Consider the following 24432-nt stretch of genomic DNA (forward strand, 5'->3'; position numbering starts at 1 on the left):
CCATGAGTCCTGTAAGAGGAATTATCTATCAAAGAGAGCAAAAACTACTGAATCCCTTTGATGCAATAAATGCATCGCTTGTGGCAGAGTAACTAATTCTGAAACACAAGTTTATCCATAGATCTTGGAAAATGCAAGATCACCTGGTGGCATGTGATAAATGATTGCTTTAACATTGTAGCTGTGTCAGGTCTTCATATTTTGCTTTGTGCTGATTATAAGCTTAGGCTTGTTGAGACAATAAAATGCAACAGACACTAAACAAATGCAGCTTACTTTATTGGACAAAACCATTAATTTCTAATGCTTACATAATTATTGTAGTCATGCAGGTACAGTATTCTGGCTGGTCTTTGGAAAACTGTAATACTGTGAATACATGCACAATTAATAAATGTAGATACTTCACGGTCAGACATTTTTGTTTTGTATGATTAATGTATTCTGGTGTATGTTTCAGAACCTCAGCAGTTCTTGGAATCTGTGCTGATTAAAGACTGGTAGGCCAAACCGCATTGTTCTTCAAAATGTTTAGAATATCAGGACAGTTCGAACACTGCAAAGAAAAAAGAAAGAAAGAAATTACTTTTGATGTAAATGATGGCAGACAGGGTTGATAACAACTGTCATAGATATATTCCTCCAGCAAACTTCTTTCTTGACTGTAAACATATGGTTCTTTAAAATGGGAGTAAGTTGATCTATGGCTAGTTAGAATTAAATTTATTTGTTACTGAACTGCTGTGATATGCCTTTTTTCCAGGAAAGTGTTTTTAGTTTCTGAATTCTCAGATACCACTAGTGTATCATTATAGTAATTCATTAAAAGAATTATGCTGCTAGAACTGAGAAAGATTTAATCGACTTTTATTGCGATATCACTAAAAGGAAGAAAGGTTCATCAATGCAACCTGTTTAGAAATAATACATTGTGCCTGTGCTTGATAACTGTGGTCACTGATAAGTGCTACATGTTTATATTTGTAACTTGTAATATAGATACATAGTAAATGCAACACTGTTTGCATGTTAGAAATGCATTGGTGATTGGCTAGCAACTTCTGCGCTTTTAGTAATACACACACACACACACACACACACACACACACACACACACACACACACACACACACACACATGCGCACGTGCCGTTAATACTTTTGCACTTATAAAAGGGTCCCCCTGCATTTTACATATAGATCAACAGTTCAGAGTAATGGTGAGTGTGGAAGGGAGGTGAAAAAGAGAGTACAAGCAGAGTGAAATGGATGGAGAAGAGTGTCAGGAGTGAGTTGTGACAGATGGGTACCAGTAAGAGTGACAGGAAAGGTCTACAAGAGGGAAGTGAGACCTGCTAAGTTATATGGGTTGGAGATGGTGGCATTGACAAAAAGGCAGGAGTCAGAGCTGGACGTGGCAGAATCAAAGATGTTAAGATTTGCACTGGGTGTGAAGAGGATGGACATGATTAGGAATCAGTGTATTAGAAGGTCAGCTCAGATTGGATGGTTTGGAGAGAAAGCCATTGAGGCAAGATTGCATTGGCTTAGACATGTGCTGAGGAGGGATGCTAGGTGTATTGGGAAAAAGATGCTAAGGATGGAGCTGCCAGGTGAGAGGAAAAGAGGAAAGCCTAAGGTAAGGTTTATGGATGTGGTGAGAGAGGACATGCAGGTGGTTGGTGTGACAGAACAAGATGCAGAGGTCAGGAAGAAATGGAAACAGATGATCTGCTGTGGTGACCCCTAACGGGAGCAGCCGAAAGAGAAGAAGAATAAAATGCATAATAGGCAGCCCTTATAAGAGATATGAGTTTGGTGCTGCAATCCTGAGATGCAAAGACTTCTGTTATGTAATATCAAGTAAGCTGAAGGAGCTGGGAAGCCTTTGACATGAGGAATGTGAGGGTGCTACTGTTGTAGACGAGGGTGACTCATCATGTTCATTACCTCTGACAAGACTGACTTTTAGAGTTCAGGGGCAATAGAATGTTGAAGCCTATCCTGACAACTGCTAAGGTTAAGTGACTAGCTAGACAATAGATTAATGAATATCTTAGTGTTACTACTGGCAAGCAAATCCGAAAAAAAGAGAAAGAGTCTGAAGGCAATGCTTTTGGTTTGAAGAGTCTTTTGGTTTATTGTTGTGACTGCAAAGTAATAAAAAGAAATGCAAAAAAAAATCTTGTTTGTGACTTTAGTGTTCTGTCTTGGAGTATATATTCACGGATGTGTGGTATGTGTTCCCACTGAGACTGTAATTGTGATACTTGGAATATTAAAAATTAAAGTGTAGTCGGGGGGGGGGGGGTACCTAGGTCAAAGCAACAATATATTTAAGTATTCCCTTACTCTGAGGGAAAGTAAAATCAGAGTTGACATTGTAAGTAGCAATGTGTGACATCAAGTTTTGAAGCTCGGTGTTTCTTCATTCATTTGCATTTTATTTTTTGAATATTTGGCATTAACAAAATTTGATCTTACAATTACACTAATATGCTGTGTGATATGGTTCTCATATTTTAAATACTAGAAGGTACTCTATGGATGGTCTATCTTTTAAAACCTTTAAGTCATGCACTGCTATTTCTTAAGAGGTTTAAATGTATTTACAATACTTATTTTCAGAAGACTGATGAGTCATCATTTATTGAGGAAAATCATGCAGAGGCTGTTTTTCCTCACTATATGGCAGGTGAAGGCACCACCCAAGTCTTAAAAAAAAATGTAGAGTGGGTCATTGTTTGTTTTATAGAAAAAGCAGCTTAATAGCAGTAGGAATATGGCAATATTTTCTTTTTCACACCAAACTGCTATAGGAGCTGCACAGTAGTGTGTTCAGAAAAAAAAAATCTTGGTAAAGTACGAGTTATACATTAAAAGACAAATGGTTTGTTACTTCAGTTGTCATATCTAATTGGTCAATTTCTATTTCAGAACTCACCATCATGTAGTAAAAATTAAACGTTTAATGTATAGAAGGGAAAGAGACAAAACTACTTGTCTGTATATTAGGGTGGGGAGCAGATATGGATTACACTTAAACTTACCATGATAAGAATTAGATACATGCTCTGAAATTCAGTTTCAAAATACAGAATAACATATTATATGTGCCCCACTTGGAACTGACATTGCCTTAGTAATGGTTTCATAATTCTTCAAATTCTAAAATAACGTGAACTACGTAATCCTCGTTGTTTTTTCTTTTTATTTTTTTCCTGTCAACTTACTTTAGTTTAAAATAATGGACTGTTGGCCAAAGAAAGTATGAGTTCAGAAGTCTACAGAGTTCAGTGGTGGAATCCATTTAATAGATCACCTCTCTCTCACAACCTTTAAAATGTGACAGGCTGCCATCAGTTCTCTTACTGCTAACTCCCTGATCCACTAAAGAAGACCCTGCACTCACCTTCCATAAATCTTTAGCAAAAAAAATAAATAAATGAAAATATTTTTAAAAATGACAAAAGAGAAGAGAATCCAGAAATAAATGACAGCTAATGAAACATGAATAATCCATGGGCTTTTTAAATATTATTTTCAAAAAAAGCCCGTAACACAACAAAAGCATAATAGTTTGAGCTCAACATACCATGCATGGATTATCACCACTTTAACTCATTACAATGACAGTATTGGCTATGCTTAGATGGTAATCACAGCATTATCATGAGTTATGTAGGATGCCTTGGCCTATTCAACCAAATACAGCTTGAAAGGCAGACAATGCACATCATATTAGTCTCCCTGCAGTGTAATTATGGTACTGAATTTGTATTATTCAGTCCAATGATTAGACACATAAAATGTCAAAAAAATCACATCAGATGAAAAAGAAATACAGATCCCTACTTTTTTGTTTAGCTGAAACAACTTCTTCACATTTATTTTTTATTTCAGTCCAGGATACCTAAGCAATTGAAATCCATGTCATAGCAATTATCAATATGCTGTTAGGTGTTAATGAATCAGCTATGGCACTGAATTTGTACAATTCAGACCTAGAATTCTGTTTATAAAACCAACCTGAAAACAATGTTTTCAACAGGAATTCTATAACAATATCCAACAGTTTGAAAGAAGAGCCCCAAAAATAACTACTCTATTTATTTCTCTGCAAAATTCTACATACATTAAAAGTTGTATCTCTGCACAACAGTTTACATGAACACTACATTTTAAATAAATGTTCAACAAATGCCCATAATTAAAAAATATATTTTTGATAACATTTTCAAAATTTTATCTTTTATGGACTACCACCATTTGAACTATGACAATGAATTGGTGCAACTCAGATCCAAAATGTGATTTATGAAAATGACTGTAAAACATTTATAAATGGAATTACACAACAGTGCAAGGGTCATTGAAATAATTGAACATTTCTTACCAAAATTCCACAGTTAAAAAGTTTTAATCCTGCACGGCAATCAGATTATTAGTTAAAATTGGTAGATGAACTATTTTACATTTAACCTCATTACAAAAAATATAATTATCTGCATAGAGTACTAAATGTAGAATTCACACAATGAAAAAATACAGATGCCCATTTCCTAAATACAATAACACAGTTGAGGGTATCCACGGTAGAGCTACTACTACATGCTAAGGGACGGTAAGCTATTCACTTTTCAGGTTCATGACTTGCAACACTCCTGGGTGAGCAGCAATATTTGTATCATGGATGTTCCCTCATGCCTTATGGTCCATAAAAACATTACATTTCCAGACATGTTATAGAATGTTTAACTAGGATATGTACAACCTCCACTCCCTTTACCTTAAAAATCTGCTTCTAAAGGAAGCAAATGAATAGAACTATAAGTCTTCTATCCTTCATCTTTCTCAAATAGTAGTCCAACAGAGGATACTGAAGTCTTCTTCCATTGTGGAAACCGATAGTAGAATTCATTTTTTATAAACAACTTGTCTTTCACTGAATACAGGTTGATGACTGAGGTGATCTAACCAAACCCACCCCCTTCACATCCATCTTAAAAGGCAGAGAAAAAACAACAATGGGAATTGTGACCTGCAATGAAAACTTTGATATATACAAGCTGTGAATTGTTCTTGCATTCTTCATTGTAGGCATCCACTGAAGATTTGTTTAGGGAATTCAAAGTTAATATAGCAAAAACAGCTGGGAAAGTCAGTCAGATGCAATATTCACTTTGACTCTTAGATGGTAGCTGATACAGAAAGAAACACAAGTCAGGTTTCTATTAAAATTGAATACTCTACGTATGGAAGAATGTATGCTATGCAAATAAAGCTCAAGCAACAACCTTAGCAGTTTCAGTATTTCTACTGGGACAGAAAGCATAAACTTGCTCTCTTTTACTACTCTATATCTGAGTTCATGATTTAAACACCCAGTGTTTTCCAGGCATGATTATCAAAGGACCACATGGGTACTTTCAACAACCAAATTAAGAGTCAAAAAGTAAGCAGTGACCCTTCATTATCCATTTCCTAAAACATCCGAATATAGAGACAGTATGAAGGTTGTGCATCAAGGCCGGCAACTCGGCATGTAAAAATCTACTGCCAATCATTAGCGGACTGGAGTTCTGCTGTGGCAACCCCTAAAAGCCGAAATACACAACATTATAGAAAGTGTCATCGATCACTTATAAATCAGAAAAAAATAGAATTAACAGTGACTGCTTGGCTTAATTAGTTTCAAAAATGAGGGCTTGATAACTAGTGATACTTACTTTCAAATAAAAGTAGCAAAAATCTATTTACAACACTCTGCAGTGCTAAAAAGTGTTATAGACAGAAAAAAAAAGAGTATGCTAGCATCAATACATTTCTGTGAAGTCTGAAAGCTGAATAGCGCAAACCAGAAGTAGAGAAATTTGTAGGTGAAAAATGTACACTTAACCAGCAATGCGAAATGTTATTTAGAATCTTCCAGGACAACCAGATCTGCATTTAAAGGGAGACCATCTTCAAATGGTACATAGAATAGCTGAAGCTATAAAGAAAAACCTGCAAAGACGTTCTGAGTACCATCTGGGAAGTAAACCTTGCTTAGAAAATGCAAAGCAAGAAGAGTTCATGTAACAAACAATTCATAACAGAAGGTTCTATCCTGCATGTACAAGTATGGATTGTGCATATTTTACTAGCATTGTATCTGACAACAGTCATATTACTTGCAGCATTTAGTTTCCTAACGGGTTAAACAGGATGCTAAAGCTAGAATATTTTTTACAACTGCTTTTGCTAAATAAGTAAGAGCACTTGACTTGTACAGTAGCTGTTATTTAGTCCTGTTATAGCATGTTTTAATCAGAAGCTTGCACAGCATTCAGTACATAATTACTAATCTCATTTATAGTTTCATTTATCTAAAACATTTGATCTGAATAGATTTAAAACATTATGCTTCATGTTTGTTGGGAGAAAGGTAATGAAAATCTGTTTGTATGATAGCTGATTACACAAAATAAGTGGAAAGGTTATTGTTTATCTGTGTATGCTAACACAGAATTGCATACAGTTGTTCATCATTAGATCAGGGTTACAGTAAGAGATGTATCCTGCCAAAGATTGGCTCAGCAGTCACAGCTTTCAAAGCTTTATGGCACATTCCATATGCACTCACCACTGTACTGCTCAAGGGGAACAGTATATAAAAATCAGTGGCTAGGATGCCAAAACATAAGAACTTTTTTGTCACCAAAGTGTGTAGTCCCTGTGGGCTTCGGAGGATCAGCAATCAAACAGCACTTCACCAAGGCTGGACAGATAGGTACTCATTGGGAAATACCTTCCATGTTATAATTTTTTTGTTTTGAAATGTTGTTCCTTCAGATTAATTAAAGACTAGAACTAGTGTTTTAGTGGTTGTCAATAAGAAATCTGGCGGTTAGCTTAAAGGTTTAAGGAGCTGTTAATGAGCTGCTTCCTGTTGTCTAGTGGTACAAGGTTTGATTCCCCAGCCTCCATTGCCTAACCGTGTTGATTCTGAGCAACTCACTTAACCAGACACCTCTCCCAGGCTGACACTGAAAAAGGTCCATGGAGATCAGTGCTCTATCCCACAAAACAAATGCAAATTAAATAAAATAGGGATCCATCAGATTTGGCATAATGGTTGAGATCTTCACCTCATGGACAGAAGGCACAGTGATTGATTCTGACCTCAGGTTATTGACTAGGCTCAAATGCCTCTTCAGATGAGTTATCCTGTGAATTTACCACAAATTTGACATTTTTCTAGTCATGGTTCTCTATAGGAAATGCCTTTCAAATATTTAATTCTTGTGAGAAAAGATTTTACTTGTTTGTCAAAATATGTGGCTAAGGGCTGGGACTTGAGGTTTTGGGGGTTGACATTAGCAATTTTTACCTCAAAACATATTTTTCTAGTCAGGTTGTTTCATCGACTCTCCTCAGCTCCACTAGTTGCTTGTTAGACATCTGTGTTGGTAGACAGACAATGCTTGATCCTTGTGGAGATTCCCTTTTTATTTAGCATTTTTTTTTAAGAAAAATATTACATTTCCATCAAAAATGTTATTAGAGACTTGTGTTTGGTAGTTGTTGCTAAAGAATTTTACCTCAGAATTTACTTTTTCTTTCAAGCGGTAAGGCTGGCATACTTCAAAGCTGAGCTAACCTCTTGTCTGACACTTTCTGCTGCAATCTCAGGGACCTGGGTCACAGTAACTCAATCATTCTCTCCCTGAGCTGCAAAAAAAGTTATCCAGAAAAATTATCCAGGAGGCCTATCTCTTGGTTTCAGCTTCCTCTTCACCTCATCTGCTGATGGATGACTCTACTATGACCATCTGTTGTTCCTTGGACTTTTCATCAGTTTCTCTTGGATCCTCTAGTGCTGTTTGTTGAGAAGCCACTAAGGACTCAGAGGAAGGCATGTCCTCTGCAGCTGTATAGCTGCCCTTGTTGGGCAAAGGAGGATGGCTCTTGCTGCATGGGGAAAAGGAATGAGTAATGCTTCTTCACTAAGCTGAAATGAGGAGTTTTATTCCCAGGGAAGGGATCATTTTTCTTTTTCTAGGAGGTCTTCCAGTAAAAAGAAAATATAAAGTTATACGTTTATCTTTTCCTAAAGCAGATTAGGGGGATTGGCTGGAATTTGCTAAAGGCCTATTTAAAGCCTTGCAGTAATAACATGTTAAATCTTACCCTCCTTTAAAAAGAAAAAGACTGTCTTCAGTCTCAGATTCTGATTTGCAGCCTGAAGGACAGGAGCTAGACTTAGACTATGTTTCTCAAGTTCCCACACCACATAATGATGAATCTGAATCTGAGGAAATTTATTCTTCAGAGTCCCCTCCTGAAGAGTTGTCTATTCCTGATTCTATTGCCAAAATTAAAGATTTACTTCAGTTCGAACAAACAGAATTACCAGAATCACAGCAAAAACATACTGATTTGTTATAGGTGGATTTTCTTAAACCTGCAATTGCTCTTCCTGTGTTGCCAAACATGCAGGATGCTTTCTTTGCATCCAGTAATTTGTCTGACAATCAGTCACCTGCTCCTGGAAAGTCTGATAAATTATATAAGGTGTCACAAATTCCTTTTTTTTTCTAATCCCAGGTCAGATTGTATATTTATTTCTATGTTAAAATCCACTTCTATCAACCTCCTTATGTCAGCTAGTCTTTTTTTTTTGACAAGCTGGGAAAAGCCTTTGGTAGATCTCAAAAAACGTCTTATACTTCTTCCATCTTATCTTTCAGCAGAGTGAATCGTCAGGATCGCATATGGGTTTCTCTTGAATTCCTCTGACAATATGACAACATTAATTGCTGACCTCCCTTCTTCAGAAACTAAGGCATCTCAGACTTCATTAGTAGCCACCGCTTCTCAGGTAAAAAAAAAAAATTAAAATGTGCTTATGACAATGCTGATGCTGTTTCTAGAGCAGCTGTCACTGGGACAGTGATGAGAAGATTTGTCTGACTACATTCTCAGGCTTTACTAAAGGATGTCAAAGCTGAGACCCTGAATGCTCCCCTGGATAAAAAAAAAATGTTATTGGTCCTGCCTCTGCTGAGGTTCTGAAAATCATTCAAATTGGATTCATCTGGCAATGAGTTTCCAAATTTTACAAATCTTCTCTCATTCTCTCTCACACATGATTGTGTTTCTGATATACTGACTGGACATTTCCCTAAGGATTACTTGTATTCCTCATGGCGAAGTAGAATGTTACAATGATCACTTCCTGATATTTTTCCAAATTGACTTTATCTGCTAGGAAATATCTCAACATTCTAGGTTTCATGGCCTCTACTGTTCTCATGATTTTTTTTTTGGCCAGACATCATATGAGGAAAATTCAGTGGTTCATCAGATCAGTTTGGACACAGCTCCAGTACCCCGTTCCATTCCAGATTCCACTGTTGGGATTTGTGAAAAAGAAGTTACTCTGGTGGTAAATCATTTAATAGATCTCCCCTTTTTTCTCCATTTCCTATTCAGTCTGTAACCACACCTGCATCAGACTTTGCATTTGGAGCTGTGCCCAGGAGAGTAAAAGCCCAGAACATTTGGAAGAAGCAAGACAAATTAAAGCATATAAATGGCCAAAAAATGATGGTTGCAATAAATTATCCCAAATCTCTAAGCCATCTTTGAGATCTCATCCTTCTGCTAGTAATTACAGACAATGCCACAGTGATGAGGTATATAAACAAGCAGGAGGAAACCAGGTTCTGGCCCTCTTCACAGACAAACCATGGTACCCTAGTAACTAGTAACTTAGCACAATTTGTCCCTCCAGGCAACCTACATTTCATCATAACAAAATGTTATTGCAAACAAGCTGAGCTGGACCACAAGTGAGACCCTCATGAATGGAAGTTGCTTCCAAGGAGTCCACCAAAAATTCATCCATCTATGAAGAACTCCTAAAGTAGATCTGGTTGCTTACAGCCACAGCAAGCAGTTAAAGAAGTTTTGCTGGAGAACTCCTTGCATACAGGGCCGTAAATCAGTTGTTTTTTCATTCTCATGAATAGGAAAGTTCCTGTATGCTTTTCCTCTAATAACCAGAGTTCTTCTAAAAATTCAGAAGGACTCCCCTAAAATATTTGGCATTACTCCCTTTTGGCCTGTGCAACAATGGTTCTCCCTTTTTTTGAAAATGGACAAGGGTGGTTATCACAAGCTTCTTCACAGGGTGGACAGGGTTTGTTTACTACACCCTAACATTTAGTTTCTTCAACTGTCTGCCAGCATGATAGAATTTTAGTAATTTTAGACATTTCTTATGGGGATATGCAGTCGGTATTAAAGGAGGAAAAGAGACCTGCTATTAGAAAATCATATGTGGGTACATGCATAATAATGTACTAGATGGTGCCAAGTCAAGAACCAAGGTCCTTTTAAGGCTCACTCATCTTTGGATCTACAGTGTTTTGTCTGAGTTATCATCCTCTGGCCTTGCCCTTAGATTCCCCCCTTTCTACTTTACCTCAAGTGAAACAGTTTCTGAAAAGGATTTTACACATTTGCCTACCTAAAAGGCAGGTCGACCCTTCATGATATCTTAATTTTGTACTAGATAAATGTACAGTGTTTCCTTCTGAACCTGCTCACAAGGCTGATATGATGTTTTTATCTTGAACAGCAGATATTACTTATTGTTCTGACTTCTAAAAGAAGAGTATCTGAGTTACAACCTCTTATGGCAATTCATATCTATCTCATTTTTCATACGGATGGGGTAACTTTGGGAACAAATCCTTTCCTTATGCCTAAGATTGTTGAACCAAGCAGTTCACCTCCCTGTTTTCTTTCCAGAACCTAATCATGAGGAAGAACTCATTTTACACTATCCGCATGCCCACGGGCAACTCAAATGCTACACTGACAGGACAAAAACTTTCTGGACTTGTGATCAACTTTTTATCTCCTATGAATATAAGAAAAAGAGGCAATCAGTATCAAAACAGACAATTTCTAAATGGTTATGCTATTGCTTTTTATTATTCTCACCGTTACAAGACAATTCCAGCTAATGTTGTGGTCCACTCTACCAGTGCACTGGCTACATCTGTAGCTTTTTGGAATGTGGTGAGTTCCAGATGTATAGTAGGGGCAGCAACTTGGCCATCCATCCATACCTTTACCAAGTACTATAAACTAGATTCCTTCTCTATGTTCAGAGCAGACTTTGCTAGGGCTATTCTCCAGGGGCTCCTCGATTCTTATTCTTCTTCATCCGTCATTTCTTTCAAAGCCCTGGCATGTCATCCCATATAGCTTAAGTTACTGTGATAGTGATCTAATGATGAGCATAGTACAGCTGCGTAAGTAAACGTACACTAATAGTGAATTTTAATAGTGATCTAATAATGAGCATAGTACAGCTGCTTAAGTAAACATACCCTAATAGTGAATTTTAATAGTGATCTAATGATGAGCATAGTACAGCTGCGTAAGTAAACGTACACTAATAGTGAATTTTAATAGTGATCTAATAATGAGCATAGTACAGCTGTGTAAGTAAGCGTACCCTAATAGTGAATTTTAATAGTGATCTAATAATGAGCATAGTACAGCTGCTTAAGTAAACGTACCCTAATAGTGAATTTTAATAGTGATCTAATAATGAGCATAGTGCAGCTGCTTAAGTAAACATACCCTAATAGTGAATTTTAATAGTGATCTAATAATGAGCATAGTACAGCTGTGTAAGTAAACGTACCCTAATAGTGAATTTTAATAGTGATCTAATGATGAGCATAGTACAGCTGTGTAAGTAAATGTACCCTAATAGTGAATGTTGAAATAGCTCACTGCTGCAGTAGATGCACCCTCTCTCCATCCCCCCCCCCCCCCGCCTTTCTTTTTTTGCTGTTTTATAAATCCTTCTGGTAGCTTAAGTAAGTGAACTCTGAGCAAACAAAATACAAAAAATCAAGCAAACACCTGACTCCAAGAGAACACTACAAGTTTTCACACACAGTGCTTCTTCAAGTAGTTGTTTTTATTAAAGAGTTTTCTTTTTCTTGTTCTTATGGAGCTAATTTTCTTATTGTTGTTGATTTTTGCTGTTTTATGCCAAGGTGTCATATTTTAGGATGTCTGTTCCTATATGACAGGGGTCTAGCTCCCCTGTTCTGAGGCAGGAAAGCTCTGAGGTTTTTTTCTGTCTAGCCACTGGTTTTATACTGGTCACCTTGAGCTGTACAATGGCTAGGGCAAGTTCAAGGTTTCCTCATAGCTCTCCACCTTCCATCACCAAAATGAGGAACACTACCTTCCATGATGTGGAACAAAACGGTAAAATGTGGAACACTTACTAATAACATTAACATCTTCAACTAGGAAGCTCACAGTGTGGTTAAAATTTCTTATTTTATACTTGTATAAGGTTATTTTTATGAGTTAATACAATGCTGTATTGCTTACCATGGATATTAGTTAAATAAATTAACAAATGTGTGACAGACCCTTACAATGTGGAACAGTAAGGAACATGGTCTTTTTAAGACGTAAAATAAGGAACAGAATTATGATTTCCTAAAGCTTTGGAAGCTGGTTGGCTGGCTGGTCCATTTCTTGTCAGAATATGTCCCCTATAACTTAGGCTACTGCAACAGAGATCTATTCAAGCAGCTAGAGATATGGTAAGTTTACATAGGCACATGCACTTTTTACAGTTAAGTGAAACAGTTTGCTTATTCCAGGTTTATCAACATCTTGTTTTGTCCAGAAATCATTGATCTGATATTTTGGAGGAAAGGACAGGTACCAGGGTAGGTATCCCTACAATAATGAAGTTAACTGCACTATATTATAAAACTGTAAAGAAGAGATGCTTTTCTTATAGCAGCTTTGCAAAATGGAGGAGGGCTTGGGTGACACACAAGTAAGTTCACTTAGATTAATTAGTTGCTATATCATGCAGATTTTTTCCATTTCTCATTACAATCTTGTTAATCCAGAAACAGTAGCTGATACGTAATGTACTGAAATAATTAACACTCAGAATGGAATGCTGTATTCAGTACAGAGATTCTGAAATGATGATGTGTCCAGCACATACCAGCTGTTTTGTTTTTCCTTCCTTATTGAATTCTTTAAACTTATATATTCATCCCCATCGCCTGAAGAGCAGAGTCCTAGGAGACAACATGAATGAATGTAACCTGGTGTACCCTTATTTAGTGCATGATACATGCTAACACATTTCTGCGGTAGACAGTCCGCAGGGCCCATTCAGAAAAAGACAGATGCCTGGCTCTTAGTTATATGTGCTGCCATTATGCAGTTTTTCCCTTTATTTCGTTGTTCACCCCCCCCCCCCACACACCTTTTTTCATCAGTTTCAGAAGGCAATATTTCAGTGAACAGAGAGGAATCTGAAGCAGGCAATGATTACAAGATGGCCACATACAGAGTCAGACCTGAACAGGAGAGTTAGACAGCAGTTCTTACCAGAAAGCTGTAGCTTACAGTATATATATATATATATATATATATATATATATATATATATATATATACATTTACATATGTATATATATATATATATATATATATATATATATATATATATATATATATATGTATATATATATATATATATATATATATATATATATATATATATATATATATATATATAACTAATCTGAGTAACAGATGTGCCCTAATTTATACTATCGGTAAAAAAATAATACTGAGGCTAAAACTTGCAAGCTCTGAGAGTGCACACACCTTTATCCATTCTCCTTATTTTCTTTATGTGTACCCCTTTTTTCTTCCCATTCCTGTGATCTGGATATGCCATAGGTTGAGACTCAAGACCTCTGTGTCAGGGCATATTTATCCTGTGTATGTATTGCATATTACAGTGTTTTTCATTTCTTTTTTTTGGGGGGGGTGGATGTGTGATTGATTATAGTCATATCTTTAGATGATCGTCATACTGATCACTGCTACAGTAGCCTTAGCTACATGGGTTATATCCTGCCAAGGATATAATAGTCAGTCACCTTCCAAAGCTTCATGGCACCTTCCAAGCACACAAACTGTGAAGCAACTTGAGCTGAACTGACTAAAAGACAAGTTTGGGCATGAAACCACGCTGAGCTTTACTGATGCAGAGAAGTATACTGCCCTGAAGCTTTTGAGGATCGACGGTCAGCTTGTGCTTTCATTTGCTGGCAAGATCATTTTCTTTTGGGTAAAAAGCTTTCCATTTTCTTAATTCTGTTGATGTTCCATTACTTTCCTTTCCAGGAAAGGTATTTTAAAGCTGTACGTGTGTTCTTTTAACAGACAGTCTCAAAACTGTTACATACTTTGAAACAGAACACTCATGTTTTTCCTGTCAGTTTAAAAGTAGAGTAAAGTAACTGAAAAACTTTTTTCAGTGGATAAATTATGTTTATTTTTTTCTTTTGTGGAGCTGTCATTGTATTTCAAAGTGCTTTTTACTGTGTTTTTTTCTGTTAAAAAGTAACGTTTCTTTCTGGCCTAGTGGGTTTACCAGCAATTGCTACTTGTTTTCCCAGGAAAGAAGTACCATTTTTGTTTGACTATGGAACAGGTTGTCACTCCCATTGTCAATCCTTCTTCCAGCCGGAAAAATAAAATATTTATAGATTCATAGACTGTTACTAGGCTAATGACCAAGGGGGGCTTTCTAAGCTTAGCCAAGTTTTCATGAAACAATAATGATGTCCTGCATCCAAATGGAACATTGAGGGTCAGGCATTTATAAGCTACTGCTGTCCATAAGGGACATGGGTGCCAGACCCAGTGTGATTTTTTTATTCCCCATCCACTTGTCTAGGTTGTGCTTAAACTGGGTAATAGACAAACTCAGCTTCATAGGTTCATAGGTAGGTGTTAGGGCCTATTATTTTCCTGTGCCCCTGTCAAACAGAGCCACAGAGGTGATCCCCGGGGTGAATTTCCTATTTCCCATCGAATCATCAAGATTTTTCTTGAAGAGTACTAATGAGGAGCTTTATTTGATATAGATAGGTAGTTTGTTCCAGAGTGTGGGAAGTCTCTGGGACAGGAATCTATCCCTCCAACATGTTCTGTTTATTGTGGTGACAAGGTTTAGGTCCCTAGAGTGTGTAGCTCGGAGGGATTGGGATTTCTTTAAGTGGAGCATGTCCAACAGCTCTGGGTTTGACATAGCTTTGTATATTAGGCAGAGATCGCCTCTGAGTAGGTGATATGCGACAGAGTAAAGCTGGAGTTTTTGTGAGACGGTCTGCATAGCGCATCTGTTTGAGGCTGGTAATCCTCTTTGTGAGGTATTTCTGTGAACTTTATGGTTGTTGTAGATGTCTTGTGAGGTATATACCCCAAAAGGGGCGCTGTACTGTATAATGGGTCTAATGAGTGATGAGTAGAGGGGAACAATGACCTCTTTTTTCCTGGATGAGAAACCTTTTGTGATGAGGTGTGCCACGTAGAAGGATTTCCTGACTACTGTGGTGATGTGATTATCAAAGGAGAGACTACTGTCTACCTGTGTCCCAAGGTCTCTTATCACACTTTCAGTGTTTAGTAGACTACCGCCTATGTGGTAGTTCATGGGTACAGAGTTTTTACCAAAAGGGATGACAATGCATTTTTGGCATTGATCTTGAGGCAATGGCTTTGACACCAGGCATCTGTCTCAGTGAGGCCCTTTTGTAGAATGTCCACATCATTAGGAGTTTTGATTATGGCTCCTAGTTTGCAGTCATCAGCAAACTTTGTTAGCCAAAGACCTTCTGTGTTACCCTGTGCTTCAGAGAAGTAGATACCAAACAGGAGAGGACCTAGAACTGAACCCTGTGGTACTCCACTTGTCACTGGTCTGAAGTTGGATTTAGAGTCTGCTATTTTCACAGTATGGGTTCTGTCAGTGAGCCATTTGGCAACCCATCTTGTGACATAGGGATTTATACCTAGTTTAGTGAGTTTATCTATAATTCCAGAGTGGGGGATGGTGTTGAAAGCCTTGGCGAGATCTAAATAGGCTGTGTGAACCACCTTACCCTCATCTACGGCTTTGTTGACCCCTTCAAAGAAGTCTATCAGGTTTAGAAGACATGATCTGCCTTTTACAAACCCAAACTGGGTAGGGTCCAGAGTTTGGAAATTACTAATGTCATTGTTTATAAGTTCCATAATGATACGTTCCATAGCCTGCAGACCAGGTTTGTCAGGCTAATGGGGCGGTAGTTCCCGGGGTCCATGGTGGCTCCCCCTTTGTGGAGTGAGATAACCGTTGCTGTGCACCATTCAGTGGGCACAAAGCCTGAGGTGAGGCTATGATTGAAAATAGTACTTAGGTTGGGTGCTAGTTTGTTCTGTAGTTCATGTAGAATGCAGCCTGGGATGTTGTCAAGTCCCATGGATGCTGTGTTCTTGGCTTTGGAGAGTGTGTTTTTTACCTGTGCAGCCGTGATTACAGGAACTTTGCATTCTTCTGGTATAGAGATGGGCCCTTTAGGGGGTGAGAGATGGGTAAAGTTAGCACTGAACCTATATGCCAGGATGTTGGCAATATCAGTTGGTTCTGTATATTTAGAGCCATTGTGCTGTAACTCAGAGCAGATCTGAGTGTTGCCATTGAGATTCTTGACATAGCTATAGAATGCTTTGTGGTTGTCTTTAGAATCAGTGGTGATTTTGTTTTCGTAACTAGCTTTGGAGGATTTTATGAAGGATCTCAGCTTCTTACTGAGGCTGACCATGGAGTTCCTCCAATCATGAGATTTTACTCTTTTTTGCAACAGTTTCTTTCTTCTGTTGTAGAGTTTGTTTATGGCAGGGGACCACCAGATTGGCTTCCTTTTTCTGGAGGATAGCATCTTGGTTCTGTTAGGGATTGCATGATCCATGCACTCATGTAAGTGCTTATAAAGTGCATGTGTATAGGATTCAGCAGTCGTACCTCTATTGTCCATCAGCATAGGTGTCGTGAAGTTTGCCACTTCTGTCTTACGAACTGTGAAGTTGGCTTTGGAGAAATGTTTTACGGTGGTTTCCCTAATGGGAGGGTGGGGTGGGATGTGGATGTCTAGGGTGATTAGCTTGTGGTTGGATTTGACCAACAAGGAATTGACCTCTGGTGTGGAGCACCAGTTGCCCATGTTGGTAATGACCAGGTCTAGGATACTGCTGCCCCTGGTGGGGTGTGGATAAGTTTATCCAAGGCGGTGGAATTTATGAATTCCAGAAAATGTTGAGCACAAGAGTTGGTACATGAGTAGTTTTCCCATTTAATGGTGGGGTAGTTGAAATCACCCATTATTAGGTTATTAGATTGTACCCTAATATTTTCCAGTGTATCAGGAAATGAGGAGTGGGAATCCTGGGGCATGGTGGGGGATCTGTAGCAAGCTACAATTTTGATTGCCCAGAGTTAGTTGCACTTGGATAATCTCGGATGCATTATGCTGAGCAACTAGCCTGGAGGTGTGGATATCCTTAATGAATATTGATACACCTCTGCCTTTAGTGTTTCAGTCCAGGTTAGGTGGCCAAAAGGTGTGGTATGAATTATAGCCGGGTAATGCAGGGCTGCTCTTTGGAGCCTTGAACCAGGTCTCTGTCACTGCACAGATGTCGATGTTCTCCATTTTAAGGAGTGCCTTGAGTGAGTGCATTTTGAGGTTTAGTCTTCCAGCATTAAGTAGCATTACCCTCAGATTTTGCTTGCTTGTACCTGTTATGGTGGTGAATTTGTCATTTGAACCTTGACTAAAAAAGACACTATAGGGGTGGCAAGAGCCTTAGCCAGTGTCTGGAATCCCAAGGGCAGCAGGTGTAGGTCATCTCTGGCAAAGCATTGTGGTTTGTCGATCATGCCATCCCAGGCAGACAGATACTGGATCCCCTTAGAATGACACCAGAAGCTTAGCCAATTGTTGAAGTCAGTCAATTTGTCCTTGTACTGTGGCATCATTCTGGGTGATGGCAGGATTCTACTCAGGGCTAGGGTCATACCTGCCTGAGCTACAAGATTGGACAGATCCTCCATGTCTTTTTTCATGTAGTCCAAGGAGGTATGTCTCAGGTCATTCACACCAACATGGACAATGACAGAGTCATATTTGTACTTGTTGTGGAGTGACCTGAGTGCGTGCGTTATGTGGCGGATCCTGGCACTTGACAGGCAGCTGACAGTAACTTTCTCCTTGTTTAGCCTGGTGAGTGGAACATCAGTGTGCCTGACTATAGAGTCACTTATGACTAGAGTGTTGGGTACATTGTTATGCCTTATGGGCTGTGGTTGAGTGTCACATGGAGTTTGTAGGCTATGTGTCATTTGGGTTGTGGAGGTTGCTTGCGTTTCTGCTTTGGAGGTCCCTGTTGCTTGGGTAGATTTTTATTAAGAGCCACCGTGAATGTAGGTGAGTGTTTTGTGTTTCTATGTGTGTGTTTTGGTGATGTAGGTTTTGAGGGACTATGTGATGATTGTGGTGTGGTGTAAGTGTTTACCTTCTCCTCTTGACTGTCTAGTCCAGTCTTGGGTGAAGAGAGCTTTGCTACCAGTTTGGCTATATAAGGGCATCTCTCACAGGTTATAGTTCCATGTTCACCTGGATGAGAAGCCTGTTCCATAGGAGGGGCAGTCTCTGGGACACATATATGTCTCTCCAGCATGTTGAGTTTATGTCACAGACAAAATTCAGGTCCCTAGATCTTGTATTTTTGGTACTCTTTGACTTACGAATATGTAGACGATTCATAAGTGTGGGGTTTGCTGATGTCTTGTAAGTCAGGCGTAGATCACCCTTCAGAAATCTATAGGAGACTGAGTAGAGGCAAAGGGCTTTGAGGCTCTCTGCATAAGACAGGTTTGTTATGCCTTGGATTCTTTTTATAAGGAACCTTTGAAGTCACTCTAATGCCTGCATGCCTGCTCAGGTACATATCAAAGGGAGCATTGTACTCTATGAATGGTCTGATAAGGGTGGAGTACAGTTGGATATGACCTCTTTAGACCTAGATGCCATGCCTTTACTTATAAGTTTTGCAACATAAAAGGATTTTCATACCACTGTGGCCACATAGTGGTCGAAGATAAGGCAACTGTCTACGTACATACCCAGATCCCTGACCACTGGGTCGACTTTTAGGGCCATATTATCAACATGGTAATTAGCCGGGATGGTTGATTTCCCAAAGGGAACAATTATGCATTTCTTGCTATTGAGTTTAAGACCATGGCTTTGGCACCACTTATTAGTCAGAGATAAACCTTCTTGAAGAATGCTAGTATCTGCAGGGGAGTTGATGAAAACCACCAGCTTGCAATCATCTGTAAACTTAGTCAGCCATAAACCTTCAGGATTTTCTTCCATTTCAGAGAAATAGATGCCAAAAAGGAACAGGCCCAGTATCAAGCCCTGGGGGACTCTGCTAGTGATTGGCCTCACCAATTTTGACCTCCTGGATCCTATCAGTGAGCCACTTGGCTGTCTAGCAGGTGATTAGAGGGTTTATACCTAAATTAGTGAGTTTATCTATAATACCTAAGTGGGGTATTGTATCAAAAGTCTTGGTCAGGTCGAGGTAAGCTGTTTGCACAGTCTTACCTTCATCCAGTGATTTGGCAACCCTGTCAAAAAAGTCCATCAGATTTAATAGGCATGACCTTCCTTTAACAAAGCCAAACTGTGATGAGTCCAGTGTTTGCAGGTTACCTATGTCCTCATTTATCATGTCCATGGTGATTCTTTCCATGGCCTTACATATGAGGCTGGTAAGACTTATGAGCCTGTAGTTACCCGGTTCAGAGGTTGGACCTTCTTTGTGCAGGGGTATGACTGTTGCCACCTTCAATTTCTTCATTACAAAACCTGACTGAAGGCTCCAATTGAAAAGCAATTCAAGTGGACAAGAGAGGTCATGTTTCATGCTATTTAATAAACATCCTGAGATATTATCAGGTCCCACTGATGTAGTGTTTTTGGCCTTGGAAAGTGCATAAGTGACCTGTTCTCTAGTAATGGTTGAGGAGATTGTGTTATGTGGTATTTCCTTTGGACTATCGGGGAGAGAGGAGTGGGGGGAAAAATTTGAGCTGAACCTGTTAGCCAAAAGGTTGGCAATAGCCTCAGGCTCAGTTTGGGTGATGCCATTTACAATAAGTTCTGCACATTGTTATGCATTTCCTCTGAGGTTATGGACATAGCAGTAGAAATCTTTGTAGTTGTCCTTTGCCTGAGAAGTTATTTTTTCTTCATATTTAGCCTTTGAATTATTAATTAACCCTCTTAGGGTCTTCCAAAATTTGATCCATCTGTGGGAAGTTCTTCAAATAGACCTCATTGCCTCCTCTCTCAATCAGCTGGCATGATTCTGTTCTAGAACTCCAAGCAAGATGGACTGAAAAACAGATGCATTTTCTTTTACTTGGACAGGAATGTTCTTGTATGCTTTTCCACCCTTTCCACTAATATCCAGAGTACTTCTGAAGATTCAGATGGAATCTCTCAAAAATCATTGGGGTGATTGTCTTCTGGCCCAGGAAACTGTGGTTCTACCTTCTTTTGGAAATGTTCAGAAGCAATTACCACAAGCTTCCTCACAGACTAGATCTGCTCACACATGAACAGGGGTATTTGATACATCCCGACATTAATCATCTTCAATCAACTGCCTGCATGATAAGGTCTTAATTCCTTTTAGGCATATGTTTACTGTGGATGTGCAGCAGGTACTAATGGAAGCAAGAAAGCCCACTACTAGAAAATATAATACTAGCTTCAGCTGCACAAATGCAGTGATGTGCACATGTAAAGTGCACTGCCAATGTTGTTGTTGTAATTATAGGCCTGCAATTATAGCCAGGTAAGACAGCATGTCCGAAGTGCTCAGAATGAAATCATGTTTTTTTGTTATTTCCAATATTAATAAAAAATCAAAACCTAAAACCTTTCTTTGACTGGTTGCTGAGCACTCAGACATAAAGTGTTCGGTTACAAAATGACTGGCAGGCTGAACATCACAGCATCTTAACTGTGCCTCATGATAACAGATCAAAACACTTAGTCCATATGATAAGATTTTGTTAACCCATGTCTGGCTAGCTTGCATGTCACAGATTAAAATGCCTATATAATGCAGTAAGGTTTTGTTAACCCATGACTGGCTTGATAACAGACTGAAATATGTCCATGATACTGTAAGCTGTTATTTACATTTCTGACCAGGCGTCATGTCACAGCACCTTACTCTACCACATGGTGACAGGCTGGAATGCCTACATGATATAGTCAGGCTCTGTTAACTCAGGTCTGACCTAGCTAGGTATCACAGCATATTGCAACACTTTGGTAACAGATTGAAACACCTTCATAATACAGAAAGTTTTTTAACCCATTTCTGACCTGGTGCATGTCATTGTATCTTACTGTATCAAAAGATTGAAATGTGTATATGACAAAGTAAAGTTAATCCATGTCTACCCAGCTGGGTTTTGAAGTATTATTCTCAATGATGCTACTTATCAACAGGGCGAGAAAAGGGTTCAGGAATAAAAGCCTGGGTGACAAGAAAGGACAGGGTCAACAAATCTATGGTCAAAATCAAAATCTAGGTTGGCAGAAATTGCTATATTAAAGAAATCACATTTCAAACAGCTATTCTGTGTGAGTGAGAAGAATGTCTAGTATTTTCCATCTATGTAGTGAACATTATGTGTTACTGGTGCTGTTTGCTATTAGGATGCAAAATTCTGGAGGAATTTATAGTACTTATAGAGTAGCAAACATGCAACCTTGTCCTGACTCTGCTCAGACTGTAATTACTCTCCATAAATTGTCCCTGCTCTATTTAAACTTGTACATAGTTTCACTTCTTGAGTCACACAAAAGATTGCAGCAACACTAGTGTGAAATTCTTAGGATAAAACAATAAGCCAATAATCTGGGGGTTATGTAAGTAATAAGACAGAGAGGGAGCTGTGCTGTACAGATATCAGTGCATTTCCTGGGGTATAATAGTGAGCACCTTATACGAGTTAGGAAATTTAGCAATGTATTTATAATGTACACAAATGAGTATTTTACTGTGTCTATGAAATGGGCATCTCTCTCTCTCTATCTCTCTCTGCGAGGTATAGGTTACAGGTCATTAGAGTGAACGCTCATACGACTAAACGTTTTCTAACCTGTAAATAAGAGCAAACACTCATATGGGTGATTATTCTTTAATATGGAGTTTTTGCCAGCTCTATATTGTATGAGATCACATTGCAGCAGGGTAAGGGAATTTGCCCTTACCCCCACTATTGTGCAATTTTGGAGATGATATATATAATTAGTAGTGGGTGTGAGGGGTATTTGGGGTCTTTCCACCTTACACAAAATAGTTTTCTGTTTGTAAGTGATCATTTTAGATTTTGTCTAAAATGATCACTGTTTTTAATGTTCAGTCATAACAGTGTTTGATATTTGATGATATAACCATATATATATATTTATTTAACATTTATTGACTAGGAAAGTCTGACTAGGCTCCACAGAGTGTATTTTCAGCAGAGATCTGGGAAGAAACACTCCAGATGCATGTCTTTAGAATGTGGGAAGAAACCAGAGTACCCAGAGAAAACCCACGTGAACACAGGGGAGACATGCAAACTCCGCACAGAAGGCACCCCAGCTAAGAATCAAACCGTAGAGCCTCTTGCTGTAAGGTGACAACATTAACCACTGCACTAATGTGCCATTCATTATACAGATATATAATGATATATATATATATATATATATATATATATTCTTAGATAGATGTATAGATACGCATTCATATGTTATTGTTAAAATGACAAATTTTCTAAAAAAGGCATCTAGACTTAGAAATGACTTATTATTAGTACTGCTGGACATATTAGGCACTTGAGCTACTGCCAAGTACGTTTTTTTTTTTTACTATCACTAGTATAAAAACAGTGTTCAATACAGTAAATTATGCATACAGCAAAACATCAATCCCAAGTCTGCATCTCATAAAAAGAAGTGCATGAAAGGAAGCAATGTCTTTCCATTGCTATCAGGCGACACATTATAGACTCTGAATTTTTCTCTTTGTTGATCTCATTATTACAGTTTGGCAGCAGTAAACTTGAATGTTAATGACTTTTAGTCAATGTATAACATGTTAAGATAGCCATCTGTCCATAACGATTATTAGATTCTGCTTTTTTGGAAAGGAAAGCCTTACAACTGGTTGTGTAATTCTGAATGCTATCAAAGGAGAATAACACATCTGTTCTAGTGATTCATTAATCATTGTGGTAGATCATAGCTGAAAGAAGAGTACAGCAGTAGTTGTCAGACATTGTGAAGTGATATATTACAGAGTTATGGTGGGAGCACAATAACATTTAGCATGGCCAAATATGCACAGCAATGTGTATAGAGTATTGCTTTTCTTTTTCTGTTTTATTTTTTATATTCACTGTTTTTGTTCCTTGTGCTCCTTCTCAGTGTCTGGGAAACCAAAGTAGAATATTTACTTTGGATATCATCTAATGAATATTTTTGGGCCACAAAGGAGATTGAATCATCCCAATGGAGCATCATCCCACTATCATGACTTTTTTACTCTTTTCACTGGATGTTGTCAAATGGTTGATCCATTCATTCCTCTTTTAAGAGTGAGAAATGGGTATTCTACAGCCCAGATGGCAGCCTTGTGGTTCATTTGTTTCTTGGTTGGAAGGCCTGATCAACCCATTTGTTCCCTCAAAAAAGGGAACAGCTAGGAATAAAGGAAAGAGTAAGCCAGACTGCCAGACCTTGTGAACTTCCCAACCCTTCGAGCTTCTAATCCCATTGGTGGCTGACTAGACCTCCAGTAGTGCAGCCAACTACTGAGAACTTACATGCCTCTGCCCATATGCTGATCTCCTTCCCTAGGTAGCACATGATCTATGGGCACTACACCTAGTGCTTCCACAAGACATCACTGAAGCAGTAAGTGAGAACCACCTGCCACCACCCTCCAGGATGTGAGGCCATTCCAATTCTTTCTGACACACTCCCATCAGAATCTATGCTGCTAATCAAAAAGTGTCATTTAAGACACAGCCATATTTTTATTCTTCTGTACCATGGGAGTGAAATCCTACCATGAATCATTTTTATATTATTTTGACCTACCTCCTAATCCTGCCTCCATTCACATGATGCCCAGGGATATTGTTTGTGGCATTAATACACATTGTAGTGGGTCATTGTACTCTCCCCACATAAAGCTATGTAGAGTACAGAAGTAGTCAGAATACTGCTATCAAAAACTTTTATTTGCCTATAGCACGACATAAATTCTGTTTAAAATAAAATTTAGGGCACTGATTTTTGAATGAATAAAGATAGAATAAAATGTATTTCCATATTTTGCAAACACCTTGTTCATGATCAGTATTCTTCTTTGTAGCAGCTATAGGGTGACCATA

At 38.4% G+C, this 24432-nt stretch overlaps 1 protein-coding gene across 2 annotated transcripts in view; it reads right to left on the minus strand.

The window, feature by feature from the left end:
- Positions 1–257: 257 nt before the first annotated feature.
- LOC122793405 (alcohol dehydrogenase class-3-like) overlaps positions 258–24432 on the minus strand; it is a 374659-nt gene continuing 350484 nt past the window's right edge. For both annotated transcript variants that reach the window (XM_044061382.1, XM_044061381.1), the window contains exon 9: positions 258–556. In XM_044061382.1, the coding sequence (XP_043917317.1) occupies positions 532–556 (25 nt within the window). In that variant the 3' untranslated portion in view covers positions 258–531. The remainder of the gene's footprint in view (positions 557–24432) is intronic.

This window comes from Protopterus annectens, chromosome 2.part0 (assembly GCF_019279795.1).
Source record: "Protopterus annectens isolate FY-2018-M chromosome 2.part0, PAN1.0, whole genome shotgun sequence".
NCBI lineage: Eukaryota > Metazoa > Chordata > Ceratodontiformes > Protopteridae > Protopterus > Protopterus annectens.